This window comes from Diorhabda sublineata, chromosome X (assembly GCF_026230105.1).
Source record: "Diorhabda sublineata isolate icDioSubl1.1 chromosome X, icDioSubl1.1, whole genome shotgun sequence".
Taxonomy (NCBI): Eukaryota; Metazoa; Arthropoda; class Insecta; order Coleoptera; family Chrysomelidae; genus Diorhabda; species Diorhabda sublineata.
The window spans coordinates 23201395-23214547 of NC_079485.1; the positions used below are offsets into that span (position 1 = coordinate 23201395).

General features: G+C 32.3%; 1 protein-coding gene across 3 annotated transcripts in view; it reads right to left on the reverse strand.

Moving 5' to 3' along the window:
- Window positions 1–13153, reverse strand: part of LOC130450861 (insulin-like receptor) — a 164293-nt gene that overhangs the window by 55610 nt on the left and 95530 nt on the right. For all 3 annotated transcript variants that reach the window (XM_056789537.1, XM_056789536.1, XM_056789534.1), the window contains one exon: window positions 1671–2042. In XM_056789537.1, the coding sequence (XP_056645515.1) occupies window positions 1671–1854 (184 nt within the window). In that variant the 5' untranslated portion in view covers window positions 1855–2042. The remainder of the gene's footprint in view (window positions 1–1670; window positions 2043–13153) is intronic.

The window sequence follows — 13153 nt, forward strand, 5'->3', positions numbered from 1 at the left end:
GTCATATATGTTAGATATTATACTTTATCGTGAATGAGTCTATTTATTGAATAATTTATTACCCGGTTGTGGTTTGTGTTTGATATTTTTTGTTTGATAGACCCCGTCAATATGTACAATGCGGTCCATATGTATGGAAAAAATTCAATTTTAGCGTTATTATGTACTATGTGAAAAAAATCTGGAACAGGTCGATTTTTATTCTTAAGTTGACAATTTACAATATGAAAATATTTTGCCCCTTCAGCACCCCCTCTGAATTATAAGCACCGCCTCGAAAATTTTAAATAAGGGGGTGGTGTAGAACCTGTTTGGAAACTGATTTTAGTCCTCTGTTCAACAATATGTAGTTTTTTTTCTAATTTGGAGCAATCATAACTGAAAAAATTAATTTAAGATGTAAAATTTTGATAATCACAAACTTTAAGTAGAATGAAGATAATAATGTCGCATAATATTTACAATGTATTTTTTAATGTACTTTATAAATAAATTAAATGTTCAAAACGACCACCATTCACTTCTTGACAATAACCGAGGCGATTTTGCAATTCTCGTACACGTTTTGTATGACCTCGAGGGTTATTTTGATAATTCTTCCGTTATCCTAATTTTAAATTAACAATATTATCTGGTCTATTGAAATATATATTAGATTTTAAATAAGCCCATAAAAAGTAATCGAGAGGATTCAAATCGTCAAATCGGTGGTAGTAAATAGATCGATTTATCTCATTTGGATGATTAACATCAGGAAAAAGCCTTTGTAATGTAGACACTAAGAAGTTAATCAAGAAATCTAGATAAACCTCACCATTAACTGTGCCCTCAAAAAAATAAGGGCCAATAATTTTATTGTTAATGATACCAGCTCAAACGTTCACTTTTTTAGGATATTGAGTGTGAGCCTCACACATCTGCGTGAAATCAGTCCATCATCAATTCACAGAATTCTTGCCTTCCATTCCATCTTCTTTCAACTTCTGAACCAAATGAACATTGTGAGAGTGTTAATCATCATTATACTAAACTCTCAAAACAGATGATTTATTTACATCATTATCAGTGGCAAGTTCTCAAGTTGTATTATGCAGTTTTTCCTCAATCTCTAGAAGTACAGCTAAGTAAATTCAACATTTCTACCTGGTTTTTCAATATTTTTTACATATTCAGTTTCACGAAACTTTTTTTCAATTTTGCTGTAGACTGCGAAACTTGTTGACCAGGATATTTATTATCATAAATTTCAAAAACCTACTTTTGAGCTCTTGTTTTATAACCACAACCAATCATAATTAAAATTCTATTCTTTGAGTTTCGGAAAAATGAGCCATAATTAAATTTAATACTCGCACAACTATTATACTGACGTCTTTTAGTAACTTTAAATACCTAAATGACAGCAGGCTACTAGATCCATATTAAATTTTGACTAATATTTTAGTATCTTCAAAGATTTTTTCATGTGTGTTTAGCAGAACAGATACCGTAAATTGTCAATTTAAGAATAAAAATCGACTTGTTCCAGGTTTTTTTCACATAGTACATAATAACGCTAAAATTGAATTTATTTTATATATATGGACCGCATTATATAATAAAACGCATATTTGTAAATAAAAATGTCTTCAATTATAACTATGATTACGTTTTTGAAATTTATTACTTACTGCGTTTGGAGTCATTTTCATTGATGGAATCAGATAACAGGCTCGTTTCGATGTCGTCCGCAGCGATGAGATGGAGGAATCCAGCGAGGAGGATGCAGACGTAGATAAGTATAGTTTTGGTTGGAAAGCCGGAGCCAAAAAGTTGGCGGAAGTGGGCCGAACACGCAATGCCGTCGACGGCCATCAGTGGCAACACGTACACATGTGTAAATTATCCAGTAAAACTTTTTCATATAATGCACGAGAAAAATAGCAAAGTGACGAAGCTGTAATGTTCTTTTTTCATTAACATGTTATTTACAAATTTTTCTGGCGAATGCTTCAAACATCACGGGCCAGCTGATTATCACATTGTCTTTGAGCTCGTTCCACCTACAAAATTAAAACAAACTATAAATAACTTGAAATATACCAGGTAATATATATATTAAAAATTATTTCAGTGAATTAATTAGAAATTAGATCGGTCAGTCTAAACGGAGAGCTTTATTATTGTATATAGTGTTTTTATTTCAATAGTTATTGGCAAAGAGTGTAACAATAAAATCTAAATCGTTAGGTGTTTTTGGTCAATTCATAGAAACGTGTGAAAAAAATGTAGATTTAAGATCGTTTTTACGTATTGAAATCTATGATTTACAATTTGAAATTCACAAATGCATAAGATGTTTGTATACAATGCAATCGAGAACACACCTCGCATACACGCAAAATAACAAAACGGAGGATAATGTTCAACTACCTAAACGTGAACATTCAAAGGAAGCAATAGTCCATATGGACTTGATTGACGTGCATCAAAATGCAAAATAGTCTTTTGGTCGAGCAGGACATTGTTAGAAATGTCTAGTGCTACAGAGACAATGGGGTGTATTCCGTAGTGTCTAAATACCGAATGCATGTTATATCTTGTTTAATTCTATTGTTTTTTATATGACTATGGTTTTAGAAAAAAAATAACGCGGAAGAGGAAAGCTATGTACTCTTATACAGGGTGCTCCGCTTAAGAATTCACACAGAGCTATGGCGTATAAGGGAGCGCAAAATATGACAATCGGGGACAATTTACCTCTATATTGAGTTGCATCCTGAGAAGTTTAAGAAATTCAAAGTAGGGCCCAAAATTTCGAAAAAAAAAAAATAATTTCTTTGCAGCCCTTCAACTTAAAAATACTAAATTTGGTAAACTGTACGAGACTTTTAAGGGATTTAAGTTAATGGTAAGTAGAAGGTGATCGAACCATTTTGGAGGTTAATTAGGATTGACGTTGAAAGAAGTTTTTCACCTGTCAGTTTATTTTCAAGCCATGGATGATTCAATTGTTGAACTTTTTCACTCTTGTAATTTTTCATAAGACATGTTTTTAACAATGTTATTTCAAAAGTTACAAAAAAGTCAGTTGGCTATGAGTTTTTAAATCAAATTTGACAATTCAATTTTTCTAGTAATTAAATTGTCAGTTTTTTCAAATGAGCGGAAAATTCTGAATTAGCGAACAGGTGATATTTTATTGGTGTTAGGTTTTTGTAAAGGGAACTGTAGAAGCAGCGTGGAAGAAAATTGGAGGAGTATTTCTAATCGCGTGGTGGAGACCGTTCTGTTCAGATGAATGTGCGAGATGAAGAAATTATCTTGGACATTCAACGGTATATTAGAAACAGAATATTTTCTAGGGAGAGTGCCATATGAAGATCATCTGTACACCGAACAATTAGACGTAATTTACTCCATCCATATGATGCCCAAAAAGAGCAAGAAGAAATTTAGTGAATGAATATCTGTCGATTTATTTTACGCCAGGATATTAATTTTAAAAGAAAATTCTTTTTACTGATGATGTTTGCTTTAATTGTTAGAAAATATTTCTCTGTGAGGAACCTCCTCCTACATTCTTCTGCTACAGTTTTCTTCACAAACACCAATAACACATCCACTTGTTCTCTAAACGAAAATTTAATTTAATTACTAGAAATATTCAATTACAAATTGTCAAATTTGTAGTATGAATTCATAGCCAATTTATTTTTTGGGACTCTTGAAATAACATAATATTTGATTATTTGATTTTTCCTTGCAAATTAATTATCTATGGTATGAAAATAAAGTGTTTCAAATCAACTGACGAACACTGTGTACCAAATTTAATATTTTAAAGTGGAAGGGTTACAAATTTTTTTTTCATAAGTTTAGTCTCTACTTTGATGCCCTTCAACTCCTCAGGATTGCATTTTGCTATAGAGAAAAATTGTCCCCAATCATAATATTTTGGGCTTCCATATACACCTCTGCTCTGTACCAGTTCTTACGCGCGACGCCCTGCATAATCTGAAACGAATATCTACTAATATGAACTAAAACATATTTTTAAAAACTATCCCATCAAGTACATAATGTAAAAATTATTAGTGTTAATAGTCAATAATTCGAAAGCGTACATCACCATGACGTCAATGCATGTTTTTTAATTACTATTGAGAATAAAAATTTTAATTGGATTTCAGTATCGTTAATTGAAAACAAATGCACTCTAGTTAATATTTGTATTTCATGGTTTTCTTGAAATATAGCTAAATATACCATTATTGTCAAAAAATATTCATAACAATTCCGAATCTAACGAAAATTTGAAAGTTTAGTGATTCTCATTTAAATCATAGTATTTTTGTTTGTTCGTGAGTGAATCCCGCGACATAAGTTTAATTCGAGTTTTCAGGTAATTAAACACCTCAAATCCTTTTCAAACTCAAAATAATTAAAATGTATTTCTTATTCTTAATATTTTATTTATATTTTATAAAAGCTCACTACAGCCACAATAATTGGTTAAAATGAGCACTATAATTTTCACGTGAAAATGAATATTTTTTGTACATATACATACTTTTAAGATAAGATATCAAGTATTATCATATTATTACATTTGACACGGGTGAAAATGTAATATAAGCAGATAAATGGGATGGAATGGGAAGGCATGGAAAGAAGTATATGTTTTATAAGTTTTTACAAAAAGTGAAACAGAAACGAAAAAATTTTATTGCTTTTCGAAATATTCGTCCTAAAGGTCTATACATTTTTGCTTACGCTGAAACCAATTCTGGAAATATTTTTCTACTCTGATGCTGATATCGTAGAAATATTGTTTTAAATATCTTCAACAGCTTCTTGAGGTGATGAAAATCTTTTGTTTGACAGTGGAGGAGAAGAAAGAGTTATTAGGCTATGGAAATGGAATATACGGGCCATGAGACATTAAATCGATGTTTTTCTTCTTCAAATAATCAGTTGTTTGACGTGATTCATCTGGAACATTTTTCACACTTATATATCCATGCAAAATCGATTGTATCGCGGTCTGTGATATCCTAAGAGACGTCTAAATTTGCCTGTAAGTCACATGCCGATATTCTTCAATCATGCTGCGTACAGTATTGAATTTTCTTCGAATGACAACCAATTTTGGCCGACCTCGACAACCATCATTAAAGGACGCACGACCATCACGAAATCCTGCAAACTAATTGTATACAGTTTTCTCTGAAGGCATTTTATTACCAGAAGATGCACGAAGCGATTCTATATAATATTGTTGAGTAACGCCTTTTCTGAAGCCATTAAAAATCATCCAACGTGAGCCTTCACGGGTGATTTCCATTTTTGCACAAACTTGCTATTTTAAACATTTACTATCAACAACTCTCTCCCTTAGGTCTTTTCTTCGTTCAGTTGTATTGACTAACTTCTCATTGCTATTTTCCTTTAAGGTGTTTACTTCATTGACTCGTAGATTCACTGTCTGTGCAGTGTCTATGAAGGCTATACAAATTTTCTTAAGCCCGTTTTCCGATGTTGAAGGGATTACTACAACAACTTACTCAAGCTATTTCTACATTGCAATTGGCTTCGAAATAACAAACGTCAATGTTCAAAAATACCGTTGTGTCAGAACTCATTAACTTCACGATTGTAGAAACTCCAATTATGGGATAATTAGCGACATGATTATGAATGAGATTCCTTTTGGTTAGACATTTAAAAAAGTTCTATATATTACTATTTTTATTGTTATTAAGGTTGTTGTCTTGGTCGTTGAAAAATTCGATTCTCATGTGTTTGGAGGTGAATTTTGTCTTATTTAGTCAGCTTTGTGTGGCATTTAGATCATCTTAAATGAATATTTATTCAATGAACTTACGAGAATGATTCCAGAAGTATTTAGCCTCACCTAGAGATGGCGGTAGTTGCTTGAAAAATACTACTGTATTAGAAAGTACTAATCTATACAGCAAATATGTTTAGACGCCCCGTTGTTTAGTATTTATTTGGCAGCCATCAATATTGAACGTTTTCAGTGAATTTGTAAATATGAAAAAAATTTGCCATAGTTATGTGATACACTACTTTTATTTGAAAGCTGTTAGCCCAACCAATATAAAAGCTGAACTAGATTCTACTCTAGGTGAGACTGCTCCTTCGTTATCCATATAAAAATATTAGGTAGCAGAGTTTAAACGGGGATCTGCGAAGATCAGCATCGCAGTGGTCGACCAAAGGAAGTAACTACTCCAGAAATTTCGAAGAAAATCCACAAAACAGTTCTAGATGATCGTCGACTGAACGTGCGCGAGCTAGCGGACATAGTAGGCATTTCAAAAAGTGTGGTACATCCCATAATAACTGGAAATTTGGACATGAGAAAGCTGCGCACAAGGTGGATGCCGCGAATATTATACGAGCTTATTCCAACGTTTGAGCGACGAAATCAAGCAAAAACGGCCGTATTTGACTAAGAAGAACGTGTTGCAATGGCTAAAATTAATTAATTAAATAAATAATAAACTTGTTTTCTGCTCTCAGACTTGGTGGTCAAAGAGTTTCCAACAATGAAGAAGTTAATGGATATTTTGCCTGAGCTTGAGGATTCTGAACTAGGAACTGGGAAAAGTGTATGGAGCTAAAAGCAGATTACGTTGAATATATGGAAAATAACTGATTTCATCACATTGATAAATATGCTTATTGTTATTTATATATTGTTATTTTTCACTAAAAATTGGCTTTGGCTATTATTGGTCACGTTTAAAAATAGCGTAAAATAAGTTAGGCGACAAACATTCTAGTACATTTGATTATTTGACGAACAACTAATTGGCTCCGTCATTTAAATAATAAAGTCACAACTTGTCACAACACTTGTCTTAATTATAGGAATATGTAGTTTACACTGAATATAATTTACATTTTTGCTTAATTTAACTCGATTCGTATCCCACTCATACTTAATTTGCTGTTGTTGTTTTGAAATTTCGATTCTATATTTATAATTTGTGACTAGTAAACAAAAAATATAATCTATTTAGTTGGATGTTACAATCTAGTTGGATAAAATTCATACACGAATAATTTTTGGAGGATATCATAAACATTGGCAATCATTGGCGTTATTATCAAAGTCGCGTCTCAAATCTGTTCCCAAATTGGAAATGACCTAAATGGACTATGCATATGTTATTACATCTATTATTTAGATTAGCAATTAAAAGTGCTCATAGAGTTGCTAGATTCCCTGCTTTGGATCAGAGAGAAGATTCCGCCTACATATTTTAATAAAGGTTTGAAGCACCACATTCAATAATGTGTCTAGGCATTATATGTGTTAAATATTTTTCTTGAATATCTCATATCATGTGTCTACTCTTTCATGTCTAACACCCATTAGAGATGGAGGACTGGGTGGATTTCTTAATCTGCTATCGATTATGTCCCACACATTTTTAACCTTCCGTGAATAGAAGTATCGTCCTTCACTATGTGGGGTTGCCTTGACCTCGTCATTCTATTTTTTACTGGTAGCATATTTTTATGTAATTAATGGACTGGACTACGAGAGAACCAAAATAATAAAATATTATATACCAAAGTGGTGAAGACTATTATTATTTACCGAGAAACAAGATTATTTCGTAAATTTAGGGCAAAAATTAAAAATAAAACTTTTTCTTATGAGAATCAAATAGCACAGGAGCACATGCTGTTTATTCACTTTTTATAAAAGTTTAAGTACGCTAGAAATGGAAACTGACATTTGAACAGAAAATTTTTTTACTTGGTTTTTTCATTACGATTTGAAGTCGATTTCATAATGATTTGAAGTCGATTTCATTACGTTAGGTCATAAAAGTATTGTCAGTAAAATCTGATGGTGTGTACGTTAAAACCAAAGACGTTATGAAGCACCAACAAGCTACTTATGTTACTTTCAAATCACTGGATCTAAAACAATTTCGTGTATTAATTTATCATTGCTTCTTAATGAAAAAAATACTGTACAAGCTCAGCAATGGCTTCAAATGTGTTATCCGGACTCTGCTCCATCGAAAAGAATCATTTGACATTGGTTAGCTAAATTTGGATGTGGTTGAACAGACACCGATGATGGTGAACATTCTGGTCGTCCAATTGAGGTGGTTCCCAAGAAAACATTAAAAAAGTACACAGATTGGTTATATCTAATCGTAAATTGAAATTTCGTGAGATAGCTGAGGCCGTAAAGATATCAGAAGGCAGTGTGTTAACAATTATGAATGAACATATGACCATGAGAAAGCTTTTTTCAAACTGCTGCAGCGTTTACTCACAATCGATAAAAACAACAACGTGTTGATGATTCAGAGCAGAGTTTGGGCATGCTGACACGTAGTAAATCAGATTTTTTGCATCGATATGTAACAATGGATAAAACATGGATCCATCACTTCACTTCGGAATCAAAATGATCATCATCTGAATGGACTACAGCCGGTGAACCACGTCCGAAGCATCCAAAGGCACAAGAGTCAGCTAGGAAGATTATGACTTCAGTATAATGGGATGTGCTTGGAATATTGCTCATCGCCTATCTCCAAAAGGAGAGACAAGCAATAGCGATAACTACATAGAGTTTTTGGATCGTTTGAATGCAGAAATCAAAGAAAAACGGCCTCATATGTCGAAGAAAAAACCACAGACAATGCATCGATTCACAATGTTGATGGCAACGATGGTTAATTGAACGAATTACACTTCGAATTGCTTCCTCGTCCACCGTATAGTCCAGATCTGGTCTCAAGTCAATTTTTTCGATTTTCTCGAGTTGAAGGTAACACCAAATGTGGTCGATATGAAAAGAATCCTAATCTATCAACAATTCACACGCCAAGGACCGTTATATGTTCTAGATTCTGTTTTTGCACCCAACGGAGAGGGACTAGTCCAACTGTAATATTAAATGGGCATTTTCTGTAGCAAAAAGAGAGTGCAAAATACGTTAGAATTCCTCTGGACCAACGACTAACCTGGATGAGACACATACTAAACAAGAGAAAGCAATTGGGTCTAAAACTCAGCAAATTGTACTGGTTAATAAGTCGAAGATCCCAACTAACAATCAACAAGCTGCCAATATACTACATAGTCGCGCCAAAACCCATCTGGAGTTATGGTATTTAATTATGGGGCACTACATCCAACTCAAATATAGCAATTCTAGAAAGATTTCAGTTAAAAGTAGATCTCCACGGTATGTCCCAACAGCATCATTGCTTGTGACCTTCAAAATAAATCAGTTAAAAAAGATATGTCTTAATTTTTCCAGAAATAATCTCACTGCATTGAAACCCTTCCCAACGCAATAGCTCAACCTCTACTCTCCCACCCAGCGAAGGCTTAGAAGGCATCTTCCGTGTGATCTGTCTGACAGATTTTAGTGTCATAGTGGTGTGTTGTGCAGTTATCCCTCAATCAAACTTTTTTGTGAAAGGAAATTGCCACTGGGTAATATTCCTACAAGATAACTTTGCTTTGAACCATATGCTCATTGTAAATTTTACAGTTTGCAAATAAAAAAGGGGTCGTTAAAAAACCTTTATCGATGAAAGATGATTTCTTAGAGCTAATGACATTTGGCGAAGGTTTTTATCACTCCATTTGTGCCACTGTTTTTTCCTTCTCACTATATCTAATAAAACCATTATAGACAATTATTTAACTAAAAACTTTTCTGTATTAAATATTAAGTGTTTGTTTAGTGTCAGTTTGCTTGTAGATGTGCCAATAAAAATTTAAACATCAAAGCAAATTGATATGTTGAAATGAAACACGAACGACGATACTTTTTCTTTTTTTTTCAATATATAACTGTAAAGCCAATAACAAGAAATATAACCATTTACATTCCAAGCTTTTTATCGATTTCTGTAAAAATTAACTTGCAAATTACACTATAATATAAAATATACAAGTGCTAATAGCAGTGTTCAGTCAATTTAAAAATAAATTGATTTTAAGAACCAAGAACCGTTCATGCAATTATACCAGCTTTGCGAACAATCTTGTAGAAACAATAGATATTTCTTAAAATAGACAGTTCAAAACAAGCTGTTTGTGTGAACTACTTTATATAAAATACAAATAATATTAAATGAAATAAAAACTAGTGCCTTATTGGTTGGACCCTTGGACCCTAACATTTAGAGGAAACATCAATAAAATTAAACACTGGCCAATGCGACGAAAAACAAAAGACAAAAGTAGTCAAGTGCATGGCATTACTATCTGTTTTCAAGATTTCTTATTCGTGGCTCCAATCTTCCAATCCTCCAAATTTATATCGTTCCACACTTCTGCCCATATTTTCTGGATTTTCCTAGTTACCTTTGAATTTTCATGAAGGCTGATCTACATTGTGATAAAGTTCAGTGCCTCCTTCGTTCTTTGAGATATCAATTTGAAAATTTGAGGGATTTTAACTTTTATTAGTCTTCACATTTTATAATTATTTACAGGGTCGAGAATGTTATGCCATATAAAAGTTACACTTTTTTTAATTCAAATACCCTAAATTTTATTGCATATTTGGAATCCGATTGACTTCCCCAATCAAGACAATCATTTAGGGTTGTGATGTTATACGGAGTATTTAAAAAGTTATAACCAATTTTCCATAAAAGTTCAATACCCTGTACAATGTAAGAGAAATTCAAAATGAAGATCTGTTGCGGCCAAAGCATTAGTAGTAAAAATTCTGGAAAATAATAATTTCATTAATATTCATTGAATCTGATACAAGGCAAATCTAGATAGATACTAATACATTATTTTCTCGGTTTTTTCAAATTAATCACCCTGTAATTTATGTGAGCATCGAAAAGTATTACCAACATACTTCCCTATATTTAAAATTATTAGTTCTTGAGATGTTTTGATTTTTCTGTGGAAAACAATGATTATGTATCATTATCTAATTATTTAACAATTAATTGTAAGTTGGCTATTATTTATTTGTCAAAAACTGATATTTGACAATAAAATGACACGACACGAATTTGAAGGGCAAAAATGAATTTAGCTAATGGTGAAATGATTAATATAATCTCGATATTGGGATAATGCAATAAAGACACCTTACTGTCAGCAAGAGTATACGGCAACCTACAAAAAGCAAGCTTGAAAAGATTGATGGAGCGGTTCAATCGCACGGGTTCAGTTAATTATGAAAAGTGTGAAAGGTTGATATTATTTTTGTGATAGAAGAAAATAAACTAATGTTTTGCTGGTAGTTACTGGAATCAAGAAATCAAAAAATCGTTTGGTCTTTGAATGTGTGGGATAGTAAGGTTGGTTAATATGCGGTAGGACCTTATTTTTTGAGGAACATTCAAATGCTGAGATAGATGGGAAGAAATGGTCCAGTACAGTAGCGACCAAGATCCCCAGATTCAAATGACATGGAATCATTTTTCTTGGGTCACATTAAGAATGAAGTGTACAAAATACTTCCAACAACAAGGGATGACATGATGGAGAGAATTTAGAATGAATTTAAGTGTTAAAACTTCGTAATGTAAATATCTCACTGCATAGATGTCTTTGGAGGTCATTTCCTACACCAACTGTGATAATTAAGACATGTACGTATACTGAGGTAAATAGTTTTTCCTTTGTATTTGCAATTCAACCGCTACAGTACCAAACAGCAATGATAAAATGTCAGTTTTTCACATATAGGTATATAATCTTTGTTTTGCACAGAAAAGGATTTTGGTAGTACTTTTCGATACTACATAAAATACATGGTAATTCATTTGAAAGAACTGAGAAAATGTATTTTGATTCACCCCATACACTACTATTCGAATGCTTTGGCGGCAACAAATCTTCATTCTTCAATTTCTCTTACATTGTATAAAATATTGATCTTGTTACGATTTTTATGGAAAATTGGTTATAACTTTTTAGTTTCGTAGGTGGAAGTTAAGCTGATTCCAAATATGCAATGACATATAAGGTGTTTCATTTAAAAAAATGTAATTTTGATATTGCACAGCATTCAACACCATTATTTTGAAATAAGAAGACTAATCATGACTAAGATTCCTCAAATTTTCAAATTAATATCTCAAAGGACGAAGGAGACACTGAACTTTATCACACTAATCAATTACCTTGTATATTGTGGCATTTCTATTATTTGTATTTTTAGTCTTTGTGACTTTTTCACTCATTTAAAGGTTTCTACACAAGTTTATATATTTGTATGTTTTCGGTCCTTGTTCTCCTCAAATTATCTTTCTAATCACTTTACGTTCTCAAATTTTTATCTTCCTCTCTTTCATAATCCATGTTTCACATTCAATCGGTAGATATCATTGGGTGTATGATTATTTCGTAGATTATATATTTTTATTTTACTTTGCAGAATAATAAAATTGATTTATACATAAATTCAAAGGAAACCCGCTTATGCCAGTGCCAAATAATTGATGATTTATTATTTTGAGTTAATACAAAACCAAATGCACTCCAAGAAACCGTTAAAAAATTTTATTGGTAGTTTAATAATTTTTGTATTGTTTGTACGCATTATGGCGTGAAAATTCAATAATAATATTTTATTATGAGATGAAAATATATCACAAAACACAATCTGTAATTGGTTTTACACTGCCGAGGATAGAAAGACAACTTGGTGTTGAAATGAATAAATCTACGAAAATATATAGGTAATTAAGGTGAATAGAAAGTCTATAAATTCTTGATTATCTACAAATTATCATCATCGGTTGAATTAACAAAAATGTTGATTGCATTTTTCATTAATTACACTCTTTGTGTGGATAAATAGTACAGATAATTTGTTTACAACATTTTCAAAATATAAATGACAGGCGTACGAATTGTGAATAAGAATTTTTTGAATAAGATGATTTTGGTTACAAAAATGTGATGGCTAGACTTCCGTGTCATGCGGAAACAGCGGGAGGCGGAGCGATGCCAAGGTGATTAGTATTTATTGGTAATCGTTATTTAATCGAAAAATATGATTTGCAGTCGTTTCAGAGTGATGGAAGAGGTCATTTGTGATCAACAAAATGCCATCCGAGTTATTACGTAAGGAGATACAATGCTCATATCATCGCAAGGCTATGGTGTTCGACATAAATAG